This window comes from Mesitornis unicolor, unplaced genomic scaffold, assembly GCF_000695765.1.
Source record: "Mesitornis unicolor isolate BGI_N332 unplaced genomic scaffold, ASM69576v1 scaffold13069, whole genome shotgun sequence".
Classification (NCBI taxonomy): Eukaryota; Metazoa; Chordata; class Aves; order Mesitornithiformes; family Mesitornithidae; genus Mesitornis; species Mesitornis unicolor.
This window is the reverse complement of record NW_010208019.1, coordinates 1-19,686: the sequence shown is the minus strand read 5'-3', so window position 1 is coordinate 19,686 and position 19,686 is coordinate 1. Positions and strand designations below refer to the sequence as shown.

The following is a 19,686-nucleotide window of genomic DNA, read 5'->3' as shown; positions in this document are numbered from 1 at the left end:
AAAAAAAGGGTTTCCAAGGTTACGCTCCTAAATCCATATTTAGGCGCATAAAGACATGGCCTAATTTTCACAGAAAAGCTGCTCCCCTTGAATAGCTTTTGTTGCTTTTAATGTTTTCCAGTTTCTGGGTTGGTGAGGGTTTTTTTTCTGTTAAAATACAAGTTGCTCATTTCTCCCACAGTGTTCTGGCATCTCCTTTCCGCAAAGCTGCTAGCTCTTGACTTAAAAAAAACTAGCAACAAACCCGGACCAGTTGTCCCAGTCAGACTTATTTCCCATCAGTAAAATTATTCATTAGCTGCTTGTGCTACCATGGGGCTGAACAACAAGTTTTTAAGAAGGATATGATGCAGGTTCTACCAGACTCTGATTTACTGTGTGCAGCAAAGTAAATCACTTCAATGCTTCCACCTTCATTCCGAGGAAGCAAGTGAAGCGTGCAAGGCGCTGGTGGGCGCAGTGAATTAAAACTTTGACCTAATTTAAAGCTGAAATGCATGAAGTGGAGAGAAACCAGAAGGGAAGCTGGGTTTGATTTTCAGTGCTCATGCTATGTGCCTGAACACAGGCTGGGCTGATTAATACTTTCTAACCAAAGCAGCAACTCAGACCCAGCACTTCTTTCTCCTGTCTGTCCTCTCCCAGTGCACCATGACCTGTGGCCAAGGCTACCAGATGAGAGCAGTGAAGTGTGTCGTGGGCGCCTACGTGTCAGTGGTGGACGATAACGAGTGTAATGCTGCAACCAGGCCAACAGACACCCAGGTGAGTCCTGCTCTCCTGTCTCCATCTTTTGCCAGCGTGCATATGGAGGCCTCTAGGCTGCAGCTTTGGGGATGTCTTGCTGCAGCAAAGGCTTGTCCTGGACGTCAGCCCATGCAGAGCAGTATCCTGGTCTGTGGCTGTTGGAGAGGTGCAGCACTGCGTACCGTTTTGGCAGAGATGAGACAAGCTGTATTCAAGGAGTTCCCATCCAGGCCCTCTCCATGTGGTTAAGTTTGTGCTCTGAAGCACAGATTGCCAAAAAGGCAATGGACAGCTCATTATGAGGGCATCAAGGTTTTGTGGGATAAAAATGACCTTTGCTTCTGGTTGATATCCACAGAGCTCTATTCATGGGGTAGGATGTGTGAGGGGGTGTCCAGATTCAGAGCTAAAGCTGGTCTCTAGGAGCTCATGAGCTAAAGCAGTGACAGTATATGAATATGGGAAGACAACCAGAGCGTAGAAGGTTTCATCTCTTTTGGTTTGCATGGGGCCTGGGGTGCCTGGCTGCAGTCTGGGCTCACTTGGCTGCAGGACTGTTGCTGTGTGGTACTAACAATGACCAGGGGCAGTAATTTCTTGTCTGCTGCATGTGACAATATAGCGTATGTGCCAGCTAATTCCAGACACATTTCCCTGGCTGGATAAATTGAGAAATGTTGCATGCCCTTTGCAAATTTTTTATGGAGCCTTTTCATGCTGTATCACTGGTACTTGGAAGCAAACATGTAAATTCCCATTTCAAGCAGAGGATGTGCCCGTGGTGTCCGAAGGAGCTGACTAAAGCAGAACATTACCACCTATCTGTCATCTAGGGAAGTTGTAGTGCTGATGCCCTGCCCAGCTTCACTCTTGCATGACTTCACAGAGATTAACTAAGGCCACATGTAGAAAAGGGCTGTTTTCCCATGTATGGAAACCAATTGCAGTCAAGGAGTAGCAAACCCAGTTGTCATCAGCCATCTCTTGGCATGCACGCCTCCAGTGTAAGTAAAATCACAGCGATGCGGAAATCATTTATGCCATTTGTCAAGAACTGCTCTCTCCCTTGCCGTGACGACCAGTATTAATTTCCTTTTTGGCAATGACTACTCATAGGTTCATGGAGTCAAGTCATGGCTATTCATCATTTCTGTTGCCAGACCTCCCAGTAGGTCTAGACAGGACCAGAGCCCTCCTGTTAGGCACCGCACCATGAGGGAGCAGAATGATGTGTCTGTCCCCAAAAACCCTGCACGCTTAGTGCATGGTGAAGATCAGCACGTGGATGTAGGTGGGCTGCAGGAAAATCAAAGGGCTGCAATCAGCCTGGCAGTGTAGCCTTTATTAAGTGGGCTGCAGGTCTCATGCTGAAGGAAGGGAACTTTGAAGGGAGATAAAACTTCTGCTTTGCAGATGTGTGTTCATACCAAAACTCTCTTAAGGGACTTTCATCTTTTGCCTCAAAGCATCTGGTTTTAATGCATGGAGATGGCCCATGGTTATGGGGATGCCTATCGCAGAGTTCCTAAGAAGTCAAAAGTCCACCACGGTTCTGCATATGGAGCCACTGGGGTTTTGATACCAAATTTTGCTGATTCACCAAGAGGACGCAAGTAGAAAGCCTGCCAACACACAAGCGTGCAGGTCACGGACTTTCAAAATGTTGTGTGTGGTTGCCAATGACATTGAAGAGGAGGTGGTTTAACTGCAACATCTGCAAAACCTTTATTTCCCTCTTTTCCCTCATGTATTTCATGTACAGGACTGTGAAATAGCAGCATGTCCTCCCCATCCAAATAGTCCCGAAGCCAAGAGATCCTTATCAGGCATTCACAGGACGCAGTGGAGATTTGGATCCTGGACACCAGTAAGTGTGTATCATAATACTTTCAGGATTCTTTTACAATAGACAATGGGATATGTTTTAAGTGCATTTGACCAACTTTTCGTTCCAAAGCCCTTGTCTTATCTATCAGGAAACTTTCTAGTGGAGTGCTTGTTGATCTTCCCTAGTGCTCCGCAACGTGCGGGAAGGGTACCCGGATGCGATACGTCAGCTGTCGGGATGACCAGGGCTCAGTGGCTGACGAGTCAGCTTGTTTCCACCTCCCGAAGCCGTCGGCCACAGAGATGTGCACCGTGACACCGTGCGGGCAGTGGAAGGCCTTGGAGTGGAGCTCTGTAAGCATCACGGCATCTCTTGCAGGAGAGCCTTATAGACCTCACTGCTGGAAACGTGTGTCATTAATCTGTCCCGCTTGCACTTTTATAAGTGGGAAGATTAAGGTTTTCTGCTCTTCATTATTAGCAATAGCTGTCTGCCTGATTTTCAAAGCTGGAAATATGACTGTCTCTCCTTTTCCCACTGTAATGCAGTGCTCGGTGACTTGCGGTCAAGGTAAGGCAACGCGACAAGTGATCTGCATCAATTACAGTGACCAGCTGGTGGATAGGAGCGAGTGCGATCCAGACGACCTCCCTGCCACCGAGCAAGACTGCTCCATGTCTCCTTGTCATCCAAACAGCCATGACTACGGCAGGCCCATCCACCCTTTCCTCTATCCGGATCATCGCCTGAAACTGCACCCTGGAGGCAGCCCCAACCGAAACCGTGTACATATACCAGGAGGCAATCAGTGGAGGATTGGCCCCTGGGGCGCTGTAAGTGCTCTGATGTTCTTATTTCTGTGTGGTTGGGTTTTTTTCCCTGGGCTGTCCAGTCTTTTCTTCATGTCATCACACAGGGAAAAGAGGGACCCTGCTCTCTGCTCACATGAGCAAGCGTTGCACTAGGGTGCAGACATCACCTCTCAGCCTCTCACACCTTGTATCTCCAAGGCTTTCCATGCAGAAAGCTGATGGCATCATTTTCCATGATGCAAAGGCCAACCTCTGCTTCTTAGCTGTCTCTCGGGGCATTTACACCTGTGCAGAGCTGTTGCCAAAGCACAGCAGAGCCTTAATGCCGGCTGTTCTCGCCCCAAGCAGTTTGCAGTGCTTTATCACAGAAGTCCCTAAAGGGAATTAATCCCGAATGGGATGTCAAACACTGCATTAAAAGCAGTAGGGATTACTCACCTGCTTAAAACTAGGCTTGTGTTTATTTTTTTTGCTTAGTCAGCACCTAAGGCATTGCACTGCTATTAGTAATAGCTGGGTTTTTAAGTTAATAATGCCTGTTAGATGTTATTAAATTTCTAGAGGTGCATTCCCACGGTGCAAGGCACTGGGAAGGACCTGGGAATGCAAAATTATTCCTGGACTCAACGAAGCCCTGGGCAATTGTGTCTTCCAGTGCTCCAGCACGTGTGCGGGGGGGTTCCAGCGGCGGGTCGTGGTGTGCCAGGATGAAAACGGATACACCGCAAATAACTGCGATGAGAAAAGCAAACCCATGGAGCAACGATCATGCGAATCTGGCCCCTGTCCTCAGTGGGCTTATGGCAACTGGGGAGAGGTGAGTGCATCATTCATCCTGGGCTCCCTGCGCAGGGGAAGGCTTTCATTAACGGGTGGCTGAAAAATGGGAGAAGGAGGGATATTGCAGTGACATTTGTTACAAAGATGGGAGCATGAAAGGCAGCCTCTGATAAATGAGTGAACCCCAGCTACTGCTTGGTGGTGTTTCCCTTCCTATTTGTCATGGGAAAATTTTCTTCCCAGGGAAAAGCAAATTCTTAAGAAAAACACTGCTCCCCTCTGAAAATTTGTCTGAGATGAGCAATTGGAGACGTTAACCTCCAGTATTACTGGGGAGCAGCACCAGTGACTCTGGGAAGAGAGAAGCTGAAGTGGAGGAGGATGTGGCTGGAGTGGGTTGGTTGGGAGCAGAAACAACCGTTGGGTCTTGAGAGATGCTAGTGCTTGGAGCAACCGGCCGGCAGTATTTTGGCAGCCCAGATGGTGATTCTTCTGTCCTCTGCTGACTTCCAGTGCACAAAGCCATGCGGGGCAGGGACAAGAACACGGCTGGTGGTGTGCCAGCGCCCTAACGGAGAAAGGTTTACGGATCTGAGCTGCGAAATCCTTGACAAGCCACCGGACAGAGAGCAGTGCAATGTGCAGGACTGTCCTAGAGATGCTGCCTGGAGCGCTGGTCCTTGGAGCTCGGTACGGCCATAAACTCTTTCTCTTTGTGAACCGTTTTGTGGATATCCCGTAACAACAGATTTAATTTGCTTCAAACCAAGGTGCTAATGCTTCATGTCTTAAAACTGCACTTAAAGAGGATTATTGACAATATATTCAGAGTAACACCTGTTCAGGAAGGGCTTACATTAGAGGAGCTCAAGGCCTTTAATTTAAAAGGCACTCTCTGCTAAGTATCCACCTTTGTCCTTTTTATTACACTGTGTGAGCGCTGTGCGTTATGAGTCTTGGCTCTGATGGAGTTCTTTGCATATGGATTTAAACCTGGCATTTAAGCAGTATATTTCCATTGGAGTTGAAGATAAATTGTGCCGGTATTTAATGGCGATATCGCACTGTGCCCCAATTGCACGTTCTCTGCCAAAAGCAAGATGACAGGGGAAAATGTGGACTAAATTGCATCGACTCCCAAGCAAGTACAAGTGTGTATAGCTGTGTGTGCGTATCCCTATCTGCTCCCACACACAGCTATATAGAAACGTGTGCTTTCACACCCATGCTCTGTTTCTTTTCTTGTGTATATAATTACCATGAGTGTGATGTACTGCACAAAGGCACCTGTGAGCTCTTCTCATGCATCTCTCTGCTTCTGGAGGGTTATTGCCTGGCCTGATCTCCAGCTGCTGCTCTAGATATAATTAAGTCAGCAAGGTGGTAGAAGGCTTAAAATCCCTGGGAGTTTTCTAATAACAAAACAGTGTTTGGAGCAGAGGTGCGTGCCTTACACTGCTCCTTTGCTGCTGGAGGAGTCTGCTACAGAGATGCTCTTGCAAGAGCAGAGCAGCCCTGACCTGGGGGGCTGGGATGCTATTTTGGGTCCCACAACTTTGAAATTCTCCCTGCCCAGAGCAGCACCTTCTGCTCAGCACGGAGCCCTGGTATGCCAAGGCAAGTGCTGCTTGGGGTGCTTCTGGCATGCTGGAAACCACGGACCTGCCCGTTTTGGAGTGGCCTTCAAACAAATGTCAACCTTTATTATGTGTTTTGTCATAAAAGCATTGGAAGAATTTTTTTAAAAATAATTAATCTGATTCAAAAGCACTTTATGTGAAAAAAAAAGAGGCCTGTTTGTAATGTATTGGACTTCCTTAATTGTCACGGCTTGAGAAGTCGCCTTGCTAAAATGTAGCCACACTCTGGTTTCTGCGGGTGCTTTCGGTAACACAGATGCATTCGGTAATGCTCCTCAATATTTTTACCATACCTCAGCGACTTATGCAATAGCCATAAAACTGCCGTACTGGTGTTCATACGGTGCTTCACCAGTACAAGGGACAGTGATATGAAATATTTCCTTTGAGGTGCTATTGTATCACTTGTGTGCTGATAGAGTTGGTGCTAAAAACGAGCAAGGTGTGCTAAGCAGAGCTGGCAACCCCTGCAGTTACCGGCCGGGAGTTGCTGCCAACCTTTGTTACCTGGTGCTGGACCATTTGCAAGAACCAAAGGTGTGGACAGAGTTGTGTTGCCTTTTGGTGTCGCTCAGTGCTCAGCCTCTCCACAGCTCTTCAGGAGCAGGCTCCAGGGCTGTGCCTGCTCCTCCGTGTTGGAAATGCAGGGCACAGCCCTGGATTTTAGTTTTGGGTTGGTTTTTTGTTATTTTCTTTTTTCACCCAGGAAAGAAATTCCCTTGCCTAGACTAAGCCGTATTCACCTTGGTGGGTTGTCCCTTGTCTCCTGGGAGCAGGTGGGATGTCAGGCAGAGGACAGGGACATCCCTATCCTGCCCACAGCATCTCCTGTGGGTGCAGGGGCTGCAGAGCTGAGCCCCGGTCGTTGCCACAAAGTGACTTGATTTTTCAGTCTCATTACCGAGGTGTCCTTTAGCTCTGACATAGGGGACCCCAGAGCTGTTTGAAGACTGAATTGTGTCTATGGGGTCAACAGGGCTTCGTGTCCCTCCTGCAAAATACTCCCCATATATGTCTACCTCGTGCTACTACTGTAGGTAGTAACGTCCAAATTATGTTTTTTTCTTTAGTGTGGTATCACCTGGAATTGCTTTAGCTCTGTCATCGGTTGCAAACATCATTCTGTAGCTGTACATACTTCATCCGTTGGGATGGAGTGTCACTACCATATTTTTTGGTCACTTTTGAAACAAGAGTATAGTATTAGCTGAAACTTTTCAGCGGTATGGATTTATGTATTTATGTAAAAGTGTATTTATTTTTCCAATATTGTTATTTAATTTTATATAAATATTGCATACATTTACGATGTTTAATGTTAATGTTGAACAGTGAAAATTAAAGACAAGTAGAATGTAATCATAAATGAATTTGTATAATGATTTCTTGAGTCTTTTGCTAAATTAAGATCATATACTTAGTTTGGTAAATTTTCTGAAATGATGCTTCAATCTTTTGGCTCGCTTTCATTTTATTTGCTTTGTTCTCCAACAGAAACTGTCATTCTCAGTAATTAAACAAACACAGTTAAAAATGTATGAATTACGAAGTTTGGATAACTAATTTCTTACAAGCATCTGATTGGCTTAGCTTCACTCAAGTTTCAGTGAAATTAGTACTAGAAAATGAAATATGTGCAAGTTAAAGCAGAAAGAGTCTGAAGAGTCCAGCCCTCAGTCCTCAGGTGAAATTCCACTGGGATTTTTTACAGTTAACAAGTGATTTTTAGCTGGCTTGTTAAATCCAAGTTTTGAAGAGATAATTAAATGAATAAACAGATTCTGTATGTAAATGATAATTTTATAACAGGAGACTTGTGACAAGATACCTTGTCATTATAATGTATGGTCAAAGAGGAGGTGACATTTCATTTCTTTGCGTATTTAAGAACGTGTATATAAACACTGCAGAATTGTACGCCATATGATAGACCTGACCCTTTTATTAAAATAATACTTAAGAAAACATGCAGAGAACATCACCAGGATAACAGGGAGTGTTTGTTCTCCTCTGAATGCCTTATGGTACAAACACAGCTCTCCATACACGCTCTCGAATACCGAGAGGAAATCTCACCGTGTTCTCCAGATGAGGGAGATGCTCACAGAGAGCATTATCCATCGTGTCGCTTAAAACCCAGGGCTGAACCCACTTCTCTTGGAGTAGATCCGCTCCTTGCAATAATCTCTGTGAAATTTTGGTGCTTTACCATAGTATCCAGCTGTATCCTGATACAATGAATGATGCTGAATTCACTTGTCGTGGGCTTTTCATTCTTTCCGAGTTAGGAAACGGGCACAGATAAGGTAAAACAATCCTATCTCACAGCCCCGTGTCCTGGTTCAGGCGCATGAGTCATTTGGGCTTCCCTGCACTGGCACAGTAATCATTTGGCTTTGATTTGTGGAAAATTGGTGGGTGGGTTTTTGGATTTGATTTTTTGAGGATTTTTTGTTCTTTGGGGTTTTTTTTTTCCTAAAAAGTATTATAATTTTTAAAGTAATCTGCTTTGCCAAATACTTCTCACTTTTGGGTATCAAAAGTTCTAGCAATGGTTGTGTAGCTCTTAGTGCCTGCAAAACAGCACCATGTGCTTCCCAGCTCTTTATCCAGTCTATCTAGAAATGCTGATATCTTAGGCTTTGAAGACCTTTTGATTTGAAGAATTGAAGCTTAGCCAAAAATAATTAGAATATTTTCGCCCTCTGCTCCAGACTCTGTTACTGTCCATGTGGATTCAGGTTTGGACTAGGAGAAGGATGCTGCATCCCCTTAGCCAGAGCTGGAAGCTGCTGGCACCGATGGCGTTGCAGGGATCCAGGTAGCAGTGGAGGGGCTCTGGATTTGGTGGGATGTGAGAGGACCTCCTGACCAACATCCATGTTGGGGAGCTGGCGCTCAGGAATTTTAATCTTAACATTGCTGTCAGTGGAAAGTTCAGGTTATTTGTATTTAATTCTGTCAAAACCCCAATACAGCGTTCATGAAATGCCCTCCCCATGAAGCTGGCTGCAAATAGGCTATTCGATGGGAATATTCTCCATGTCGTCGTCCTGATAATATTCTTAGCAGGCAGGATGTCAGCTCTTGCTAAGGCAGAAGTGATAACCAGGGGCAGATTTGGTTGCAAGTGTATATAACTTCACTGTTCTCTTCCCCTCTTCTGCAGAAAATGAATTTGCTGTGACAGCAGCATTACTGAGCTGCTGTATGATTCTTTACACATGTTTTTGCAATAACAAAGCCATCCCTGAAAAGGAAGTGATAGGCACGCTGAACTCCGCAGTCGCTCAGTGATTCACGTTGTCTTTTCTGTCCTTCATTCATCTGCTGTTGGTTCAGGCTCTGAGGCTGCGACAACAAATCTCTGTTTCTCTGTAGTGCCAGGTATTATCAGAAAACTAATAAAACCAATCCTACCCTGAGAGCCTGTGGAGGAAGGACAAATGTTGCCGCAGCAGAGGAAGGCTGCGTGTGCGGTCCCAGCACCCATAACCCCAGCAGAGAGATGCGCTGGGTGGCTTGCATGCCTTTAGAAAAGCGGGTAAAAATAGATGCCTTAGTGAAGATTGAATAAAGCTGATCCAGACAAAAATGAGAACTTGGTAGCCAACGGATATTCTCAGCCATCTGTCTGAAGCTGTCTCCGTCTCGGAGCTGTTTACGCTTAGGCTGGCCCACCAAGGCTGATGTCCCTCTTGGGTCCCTGGCTGCCTCTGCTCCAGGATCAGTCAGACTGACCGACTCCAGGGGCTGCCGCTGCAGTGTGCAGATGAAAGGCGAGAAGTTGTCTGCTTTGGTTTCCCGCTCAGAAAAAGGCCTTTGACAGTGCAGACCTCTTTGCTTTAGTTTTTTAAAAAAAGCAAACCAGACCTGCTTCAGTCCTTCCCTGTACTCCCTGCTGTGGGTCACTCATCCAGAGCATCACACTGCCAGTGCCCAGCTTCAGCCACTGTCCACAACTGCACGTCCCTGGGTAGGGACCACATTTGCAATATTGTGTCCAGTTCTGGGCCCTCAGCTCAAGAAGGACAGGAACTGCTTGAAAGAGTCCAGCAGAGCCACAAAGATGATGGAGGGAGTGGAGCATCTCCTGCTGAGGAGCGGCTGAGGGAGCTGGGGCTCTTGAGCTTGGAGCAGAGGAGACTGAGGGGTGCCCTCATTCATGGGGATCAATTTGGAAAGGGCGAGTGTCAGGAGGAAGGAGCCAGGCTCTGCTCTGGGATGTCCAATGCCAGGACAAGGGGCAATGGGAGCAAGCTGGAGCACAGGAGGTTCAAGCTGAAGATGAGGACAAAGTTTGTCAGTGTGAGGGTGGCAGAGCATGGCCCAGGCTGCCCAGAGAGGTTGTGGAGTCTCCTTGTCTGGAGACACCCAAAGCCCTGGCCGTGTTCCTGTGTGAGTGCTCTGGTGATCCTGCTCTGGCAGGGGTTGGACTGGGGGAGCTTTCGAGGTTTCTTCCAACTCCTCATATTCTGGGATTCTGTGATTCTGTAGGCAAAGCCGTGTCAGCTACCTTACCATCCACCTATTCACTGCCTCATGCCTTTCTCAAGAGCTCATTCCAGAGGCTAAATGCAGTTGGGGTTTTTGTTTGAGGAGTTTCAACCTGTTGCTTCTCTGGGGCAGTGGTGATGGATGCTCCTGCAGCTCTTACCTCACCTGAGTGCCCATTGTCCCTGCCAACGCTCAGAGCCACAGTTGATGGCTCCAAGCTGGTTACAGGTGGGTGAAGCCAGTGGTACCCAGCTGCCTGGTAGAGGAAGATCACTTTATTCCTCCCTGGCTACTCTAAAATCTCCAATCTTTATTTTTCTTTCCATTTTTGTTGTTTGCCTATCATCACCAGACGTCTTCCATTGTCAGTTCTGTTTCTCCTTAAATAAGGAGACCTATATAGGTATATTTGTGCCATCAGTTCTGCTGTCTCCTGTTTGCTAGTGTTGATGCTCCGTGAGCCCATCAAAGCCCATCTGATCCTCTGCAGGGGAGGGACCACCCTGTGGCACTGTGTGCTTAAGACTGTGCCCGCAGGCAAGTGCTTTGCTGGACCATCTCCTCACAGGACTGGTTTCCTGCAACTTAATGCTTAGCTATCACAATCCATGTGGATTGGACTCTTCTTTTCCCCCCACCCTCAGATGATGTGTCTTTTCCCAAGTCCCTCAGTGCACTTTCCCAGTCAAGTGCAAGTAACTCTGCTGTTATTCGCTGATGTTTCTTACCAGGTATAGCCTGATCCATGCTCCTGTTCCTAACTGACTGCAAAATACTTGCCTTTCTCCTCCCCAGATGAGCGAGTCTCTCCTCAGCCCCTGCCAGCAGCTCCCACAGGCAGGTTTCATGGCAGCCTGGAGTGTGTAGGCAGTGAAACCCTGCAGAAAACAGGAGGCCGTGGCCAGGAGGGTAATACTGAGAGGTACAGAGGCTGGTTGGCTGTGTTTGGTGTAGTTCTGTCTTAATAATTTCTCAATGAGATAATAGTGATTTTCTAGGCTGGACATAGCTGGCCTGGACTTGACCAAGCAGTGGGACTGCTGCTCAGTGACGGCTGGCTTCAGTCTCCATGGCGTGGTTGGCCCATCCACGGCTGCTGGCTTCATAAGGTTTGCAAACCTCTTGTACATGCACACATGCACATGTTCACACACAGGAGAAATAAAGCAGTAAAAAAGAGGGCAGTTTCTGGGAACATTTGTCTCCCAAAGCACTGGCTTGGAGTGCAGTATTTGAAATATGCATTAGACTGCAGGAGACGAGTTAGCGCAGTGGCACCTTTTCAAGGATGAGCTGTGAAGTTCAGCATCTTCAAGCACATCCCCAAGCTGGGCACTGGGAGGTCTGTGGATGGTTTTGCCCGCATCCCACATTCACACTGTGTACCCCAAATTGCTGTTGCTCACATCCTAGGGATTGTGGCATTTAGAAATAACAATCTGTGATGATGAGGGACACTAAGCACAAAGACATTTACTGAGTTTCTAACTTGCCTGGTGACTGATTTGTGCAGTCATTAAGGAAAAACGATGTAGTCAATCTTGTTTCAAAGGCACTTAATGCTCTATTCATGTTTTAAATTTTCCTAGCTCACAGGGGAGCCAGCAGCATGGATGAAAATGTCTGATGCCCAAGACCATATGCAGGCTGACAGTATTTGATCTCTAGTGCATGAAGCCAAGGTTTTTCTTTATAAAACTGGGGAGCAAGAAGCAGCCAGCACTCCTACAAACCCCCAGTGTGAGGCACACCTGTGAAATAGGGCTGGCGTTCCTTGGAGAGCTCTTTACTTTGTGTTTCGCTCCATCCAACACAGAAAAATCCTATTTTTGAATGGGACTTCCAAATGGTATTGTACTACTAGTGCTCACTAAAAATATGAGGCGTCAGTTAGCCCAGGCTGCTTGCTGCTTCAAGTGCTGCTTTCTCAAAAGTGCCGCAGCATGAAAAATAGGCTTCATCAGTGCCTTCCACATCCCATTATACCGGCGTTCTTGGGTAGCTCACACATCTCCTCCTAATTTGAGGACATGCCATCTAACACCTCTCTCCCTGGAGAGACCTGCAGTGGCTACTGGGGGTATTTTGTTTGTTTGTTGTTCAAGATAAATAGCATGGAGCAGGCTTTTGAGGCAGCTTTGTGTGTGCGCAGCCCTGCTGAGTCCTGCACCCGGTGAAGGCTTTTTGCGGAATGTTACAACGGGGTGGGTGGAAGTGGGGGAGAAGGTGCTATTTCATAGGTTAATGCCATAGAAAAGGAGATGCATGGCTTCTCCTGCTTTTCTCCCATATATCATGTGAGGTTCCTCAGCCTAGGGAAATGATTGTGTTGAATTCAGCGCTCAGGGCCTTCGATCTTGCAACAGTTAAGGAGCCCAGGAGCACCCTTTCCTCTGGGCAGTTGGTGCTGCTGGAGGAGCAGGCTCAAGACTCATCAGCCCCTTCCCTCTGCTGCAGCAACACATCAAGTGCAAACCTTTTCTTTGAGAAATTACGCTTTTCTTCCCCCCTCTTGCCCATGCCCAGGGCAAGGAGCACTGCTTGGGGACACCAGGGCACACCATGGGCTGCCCTTTGGCTCCGGGAAGGCTCCTTGGGACATTTCCACAGGGATTTCTGGACAATGCTCGCAAATGTACTTGGATTACACACTCCAAAATCCCTAATGTTCATGTCTTTTTTTTTTTTCAATCCTCCCATTATTCTGAGGGGTCAGCACGTATTAAGCATTCCTAAAGCCTCTTTCAAACTGCAGTGCAGTGCTGTGGTATGTTTTACTCAGGCCTAGTTGAATGTAGAGACCACTCTTCCCTTTTAAATGTGCAAAGATGTGTTTTCTGGCCTTGGAACAACTAAAAGCACCATGACCATGTGCCCTTGGCAGCTCTGTGTGTTAAGGTATGGCTCCCTCTTGCAGTTTTGCAGGAAAGGAAAGCCCTGCACTGTGTTCCCACCCCACAAGTGTGTCCTGATGGAGCTGGACATGAGACCACCCTAAAGCGTGTTGGGGGAAGGAAGGGGGCTTTAAAGTAGCCAGCAACAAGTATTTCCTAGTGCTGCAGTCACTGGAGAAACCATAGCATGGAGCTACACCCCTGTTGTAAGCCTGTTTCTTGTCTCACCGAAGCCAGGGGAGTTACCTGCTAAAATACCTTACTGTTGTGAAGCTACTGAGGTTAGTTTGGATGCTGCAGAGGCTTTGTTGCTGGATAATACGCAGAGGCTCAGATATTTTCAGGCTTCCAGTAAGGGTTCTGCTGGCAAGGAATGATGCAGGCTTTCCTGGGTGGGGTATCTTCTGCTGTCCTTCGTGCTTGAGATGTTTCAGAGATGCAGATGTCAGGGCTGTGATTTCAGCATCTGATAGCAGCAGCTTGAGTTGCAGCAAGAGCTGATATAGGCTAATAGGATGCTGAAATGTAACCGTGAGGGTGCATGGTTGGGCTCTGCTCAGAGTTGAAGTTTGCTGACCTCCAGGAGCACAGCCCCTCATGGGAAGGGGGTGTAAAGCGTTGTAGGGCCCTGTCATTTCTGTTTTATCTCATCTAGCACATGTTTCAGCCCAGATTGTTGGACAGGAGGAACAAGGGCTTACATACAAGCGCTTACTTTCCATATAATCCTTAATGTGTGGAAATCTAAACCTACAAGGATTGATTTTAATTTCCTCCAAAAAGTTGCTCCCGGCAGAATCTGATAAAGCCATTTTTAGTCTAATTCTTCCCAGCCCTGCTCTTGCTGTGCTATCGGAGCATACCTATCTTTGGGAATTCATTTGGTGATCACCGCAGCTTGCATTCATTATCTCAAATACCTCCCAAATCGTCGGCTGATGCACGGGGGCCTGGAAAAGTGGTCTGACAGCATTTTCTGAAACTTTTCACTTTTGGAGCAGAACATCCCTAGGTTCTTGCTGGTAGTTTGATTTTCTACCCTGCATTGAGCTTGTCCATTCAGTGGAGAAAATTAAGGGGAAGCAGGGCTGCTCCGCAGCTTTTGATTGCTCAGTGCTGGCTCTTTCTTTTCTCCAAAATTCGTGTTTATGCCCAGGGTTGCCGAGTCCTTTCGGTGCTGGACCAAAAGCACAGGCATGGCCGCAGCACGAGCAGCCTGTGCCCAAGAGCAGGTCTTGGTCTCCAGGACCCAGAACCTGGGCCAAATCAACCAGAAATTTTGTACAATTTTATAAGAGCTTTTAGAGTATGTATTCTGGGTTTTTTTCCTGCTACCAGCCCAGTGAATCTGTGAGCAACCTTCCTAGGTAAGAGAGGTCTTCGTGAACAAGATGTATCCTCATCTTCAAACTCTCAGAATAGGAAATGCAGCAAGGGTTTGTTTAAAGCCATTTGCACACACTTGGTAAAACAGAATAATCTTCATCATTCCTGCACTCTGAAACAGAAAACAAATGTCTGTGGAAACAAAAACACGGGCTTGCTGCTGTGCTGGAGCAGAGCGATGCATTGCAGGGGAGATTTAGCATCGTGTTCTGACCTTTCTGGAAACGCTTGATATGGAAATATTTTTGTCGTATTTATTTCAAATTCTTTTCTTGCATTTATTTAAAGTAGGCAGCGTATTTGTTCCAAAAAATCAGCAGCATGCCAATCCCCAGCTCTTGGCACATTAACAAAACTAATCATGCAATAAACATAATACCCTTAAATCTGTGCTCAAATGCTTTGATCCTAACGCTCTTAGGAAAGTCCTTTTGTTCTTATTCTCCATGTAAAGCACCAGGTGTGACTGTGGTGGTTTTAGGAGATAATAAAGATAACAACAAGAGGAAGGTTTACTACAGTCTCGAGTGTAATGGCTATAGCTGATTATTGAAATAGTACCTCTGTGCTATATTATGTGCCACAGTCGTCCTGGTTTTTCTAAGAAACAACACAATGTGTTGGTTTTGCACTGTCCTCCAAGCCTGGCTATCCTCCCAGCTTCACCCAGGGGTGCTATTTGCTGCCGTGCCTCAATCACAGCCTGGAAACAACATTTCAGAGCAACATTTTCCAGCACTTGAGCAAAGGCAGAGGCAGGTTGACCATGGGCGTGCTCAAGCGCACGTCATTCTTGACTCTAGGAAGCTGGTTAGTGAAAATGTCAATACGGTACCTTGGCTACACCTTCAGGGCTGGATCCAGAGACGATTTAAACCAGTACAAGTCTTTCTGTTTACTTCAAAGAGCCTTGGATGAGGCTGCTATTCCACAGAGAGCCACCCGGCTGTCCCCAGTACTTTGAAGTATTTTCTACAGAAAGATAGGAAAGAAATCAAGGAAGAGAAATATGAAAGGAGGGGTTTTGTCGGTGCTATTCAAATGTTTTAGAAAAGGCAAGGTCAAAGCTTACCTCGCTATGGCCCTGTTATGGATCGATACTGTAAGCAGGCAGTGGCTTTTGCAGCGATGAAGAGTCCTGATAGTGAGATGCAAAGTTTCTGCAGGGTCTGAAATAAATGATGAGGCTGATGGCAGTAGTTGGTGTATTGCTTCCCTAAGTCCCGCAGTGTTGAGATGAAGCCCACTATTCAGTTATTTTCTGCATGTGGCTCACATATGCTTAAAATCTATGTGCCAAATAGAAGTTGGAAATACCTGAGACGAATTAGAAGGCAGTTATGAAGCGGACTCTTTGCAAAGGAATTTTCAGTCTCTGATACTTGGTTACATTAGATTATTCAACCTCGCTTTTCTGTCAGTGCAAATGAGATCATAACTCACATGTGCATGAAAGCAATTGGGTGGTTTAGATCTAAAAACGCATAGCTGCCTAACTTGGATTTATATTAAAGTCAGACATAGAAATGATTAATTCCAGCAAGTTGGGGATTACATTTAAGTATTAACAAAATTAAGCAAAGTATGCCTCAACCTCTGGGTGCACTGAGGTATGCATGCAGTCTTGTTTGATGGTGGGATGGCAGGATAAATATCAGAGTCAGGCTCTGCACCAAAGTTAGGCATTTTGTAGAAGGAGGGTAACAGTTTTGGAAACAGCTAGCACCATATTAATTGTGAGATCAAATATTTATCTACCAAATTCAGGTCCCCAGAAATGTGCTTGTGCTGTTGCACAATGTGGTGATTCTTCCTTTCGAATAAGCAGGGGGTCCAATGTATTTTTTAAATTAAAGCAAAGATGCACTTGGCTGTGCTGGCTCAGGATGTGAGGCAAGAGAGAGCCCAGATCAAGCCTTTGGATTTAGTTTTGGCTGTCACAGTAAAGTGGCATCAACCTGCATGTAGCAGCATCAACCGCTTACTGAGGAGCACTTGAATTTTTGCTAAAGCATCAGTGTTGGCATTTAGTCCAAAGACAGTAAATGGGTGAAAGTATTAGAAGTTTACAGCTGGGTTTGGTAGGATTTGACATTTCCTTCTTGCTGCTGACGTTTGTTGCCTGGGGATGGATGTAGGAAGAATGAAAAAATGAACTTCTGATGCATTTTGAAGGCTTATAAAAATAGGATAACATTAACTCAACCTTTTTTCTATTGATACTGAAGAAAAAAAGGTGAAGTTTATGAATCGGGGTAACTTATGAAAGTCTTCTTTTGGAACGAGGGACAGTATTTCCTCTGTTTCTCAGTGCAAGGTTGAATGTTGCCTGTTGGGGTTTTTGGCCTATCTTGAAATCACAGCTGGGCTCAGGAAAACTCAGAGGTGACCATCCCTGCCACCTGGGTTCCCTGCTCTCATGAGGAGCTTGAATGGTCCTTAAGCCCTATTGGGGACCTCAGCTGCCTTTTGTCAACCTGTAACAGTCCTGCAGCAGGAAAACGGCCTTTTTCAGGACATCCTTTATGCAAGCTTTTAAGCAACAACACCTGATCTTATGAATTACATCCCTTTTTCTCCACGTTGGTCTGAACTTTTCCATCTCGGAGCAAGTTACTGCTCTCTCGCAGGTTCTCTGTGTACCTCTTACCACAATAGGGGCTGAATGAGTTGGAGGTAGTGCTGTAATTCAAAATAATCACAGCTGTCAATGTATATGCCAATTTCTATTCTAATGCGTCTTCCAGAGCTGCTACATATATAAATTTTAGGGTTTTTAGGTTTCAAATATATTCATAGGCTGGGAAGAGCTTGGGCTGTAATTTATTTCTTAGCAAATGTACTGATGGAGTGGCTCCAAAAGGAAGGAAGAAGCCTCATCCCTGAAAAGAAAGCAGAACATTTTATACTAAGAGATGGTTGAACCAGTGTGTTTGTGCTCAAGGATTAAACCAGGATGCTTGTGACATAGCATGTAATGACTTGCATAACACATAATGAAGAAATCGAAGCTGAGTCTCTGGGTGCATCACGCTGAGTAAGAGGCTTGTTCTACATGAATCTGTCATATTAAATTCTTGTCGTGATTCCAGACCCCTTTGATTCCTAAATCTTTTGGGGGAGACTAATCTGAAATCAAAGTGAAGTTGCTTGGGGTTTGCATGCCAGAAGTGGTCACATTTGAAAAAGTTCAGTGAACCTGCAGAGGGAGGTTGAAATTAGTTACTTCACTACAAAGCTTGCAGCTAACATACCTGCTGATTTGCTTTTTGCTTTGATTCTTCGGGCTCTGCCTTCTTGCCACCTTCTGAGTTGTTTTCAAAATGCATAAATCTTAAGGATGAGCATGTCCTGGTTTCAGTCTGTTTAGTTAAAAAATATCAAAAGTAAATTAGTCTGCACTGGTAAAACAAACATGGGCTTTAATACCAAGGACATGGAAAGCCTGCATTTTTCTCTCCTGCCTTGTCCTTTGTGCAGTTATTTCCCTCTGTGAAGGTGTATATCACACTTCACTCTCCCGATTTACCAACATTTGACCTCCCTTTGTACCAAGGTAAATGGAAATGGTTCCTTTCAAGTTCTTCTAAGTAGCTGCTGAGGGCTCCTGCCTTGATCCCTGTAAGATGACTCTGCTCCTTTGAAACCGCTGGAGCAATGCCCGGAATCCAGCCTGTTATCCCTGCTGAATGTCAGCCGCTTTCTCTAATTTGATGTTGGCATTTTGGGGGGCTTTGAGCAAGAACATCACGCACCATTAGGAGCAAAGGGGAACATTTCCAGTGGTTAAACTCTGCCCATCCGTATCCCCCTCAAGCTTTTGTATAAGGTCTGCACGGGACCTGAGGATGTGTGTTCTGGTCCAGTCAAAAGCCTGGGTAGCCATGGCCCAGGTATATCTGTGTAGATGGCCCCGCGTGAAAGCTGATCTGTTGTTGCTTTATATTTACAGTGTTCTGTCTCCTGTGGAAGGGGCCAAAGGCACCGCAGTGTGTACTGTTTGTCAAAGGAAGGGAGGCATGTAGAAGAAGATTATTGCAAGCACCTTGTTAAGCCCAATATGCAAAAGAAATGCAGAGGGGGCAGATGTCCGAAGTGGAAAGCAGGAGATTGGGGACAGGTGAGATGCGTTGTGTACCCTTTTGCACCCTTTGATATTCCTCTTCTGTCGAATTGGGTTGAAGCTGGGTTTCCCATCGCTTCTCTCCTCTGGAATTTTTTCAAGGGTAAAAGTTTTGGGCCAGATTCTCAGGTGATGTAACACAGTGTGGCTTCATGGGTAGCTGTGGAGCAGCACTGGTTTGTGGCAGCTGAAAACATGGCAACAACTTGCTTTTCTTGTCTATTTGAAAGGAAATTCTTTGTATGTTTTAAGTTTCTGCTGGAAAAGGCATTAGTATATAATATTAAAGAGAATCTGCTATTTCTTCATGTTTTTAATACTGTTATTATTTAACTGTGTCACATCCCAAGCAAAATCTTTCTTAGTTTTGAGAAATCTGAATTTAATTTTACTATCAGCTTCCTGGGAAAGCCTAAAGAACAATCAGAGCTGTTCATTACAAATGGTTTTCACTACCTTTTGTTTCTTAACAAGTTCATCACTTGATTTTGCTTCATTAAAGAGTCAGACACTGATGCATAGAGCAGAGGCTGCTGGAAATGTGAAAGTGCTTGCAGTTATTAAGGATCTTGTCTCTGAGAGCATAGCTTGAATCCTTGTTTTCCTGGAAATAATGTATTTGTCACCTTGAATCTGCTGATTTTTTTAATCACATTTTTATATCTGAGCCTCGCTTTTCCTCTACCTCATTAGTGGGCTAATCAGCAGAATTACTGAAAATCCCAGAATAAATGAACTGATAACTTGTAAAACATCATGTTCTCTTGCAGCCTCTCTTCCAAATTAAGGTAAAAAATGTCCTTTCTCACTGTATGCGAGTTCCCTGAAAGATAAACCATTAACATTGCTGCAGGCACACAGCAAATGTCAAGACTAGGACAGCATACTCTGTCTTAAAAAAGACTATAAGCCCACTGATATTCTATGATTGTTTTCAGACTTTACATACATATATAAAAAATATATATTATTTTATATA

General features: G+C 45.5%; 1 protein-coding gene across 1 annotated transcript in view; it reads left to right on the top strand.

Annotated features, from left to right (window-relative positions):
• ADAMTS9 (ADAM metallopeptidase with thrombospondin type 1 motif, 9) overlaps positions 1 to 18,704 on the top strand; it is a gene marked incomplete at both ends in the record, with an annotated part of 57,063 nt that extends 38,359 nt beyond the window's left edge. Inside the window, 7 exons of the mRNA XM_010192343.1 lie at positions 646 to 765; positions 2,510 to 2,614; positions 2,761 to 2,928; positions 3,124 to 3,408; positions 4,043 to 4,204; positions 4,681 to 4,857; positions 18,537 to 18,704. Of these exons, the coding sequence (XP_010190645.1) occupies positions 646 to 765; positions 2,510 to 2,614; positions 2,761 to 2,928; positions 3,124 to 3,408; positions 4,043 to 4,204; positions 4,681 to 4,857; positions 18,537 to 18,704 (1,185 nt within the window). The remainder of the gene's footprint in view (positions 1 to 645; positions 766 to 2,509; positions 2,615 to 2,760; positions 2,929 to 3,123; positions 3,409 to 4,042; positions 4,205 to 4,680; positions 4,858 to 18,536) is intronic.
• Positions 18,705 to 19,686: the final 982 nt, after the last annotated feature.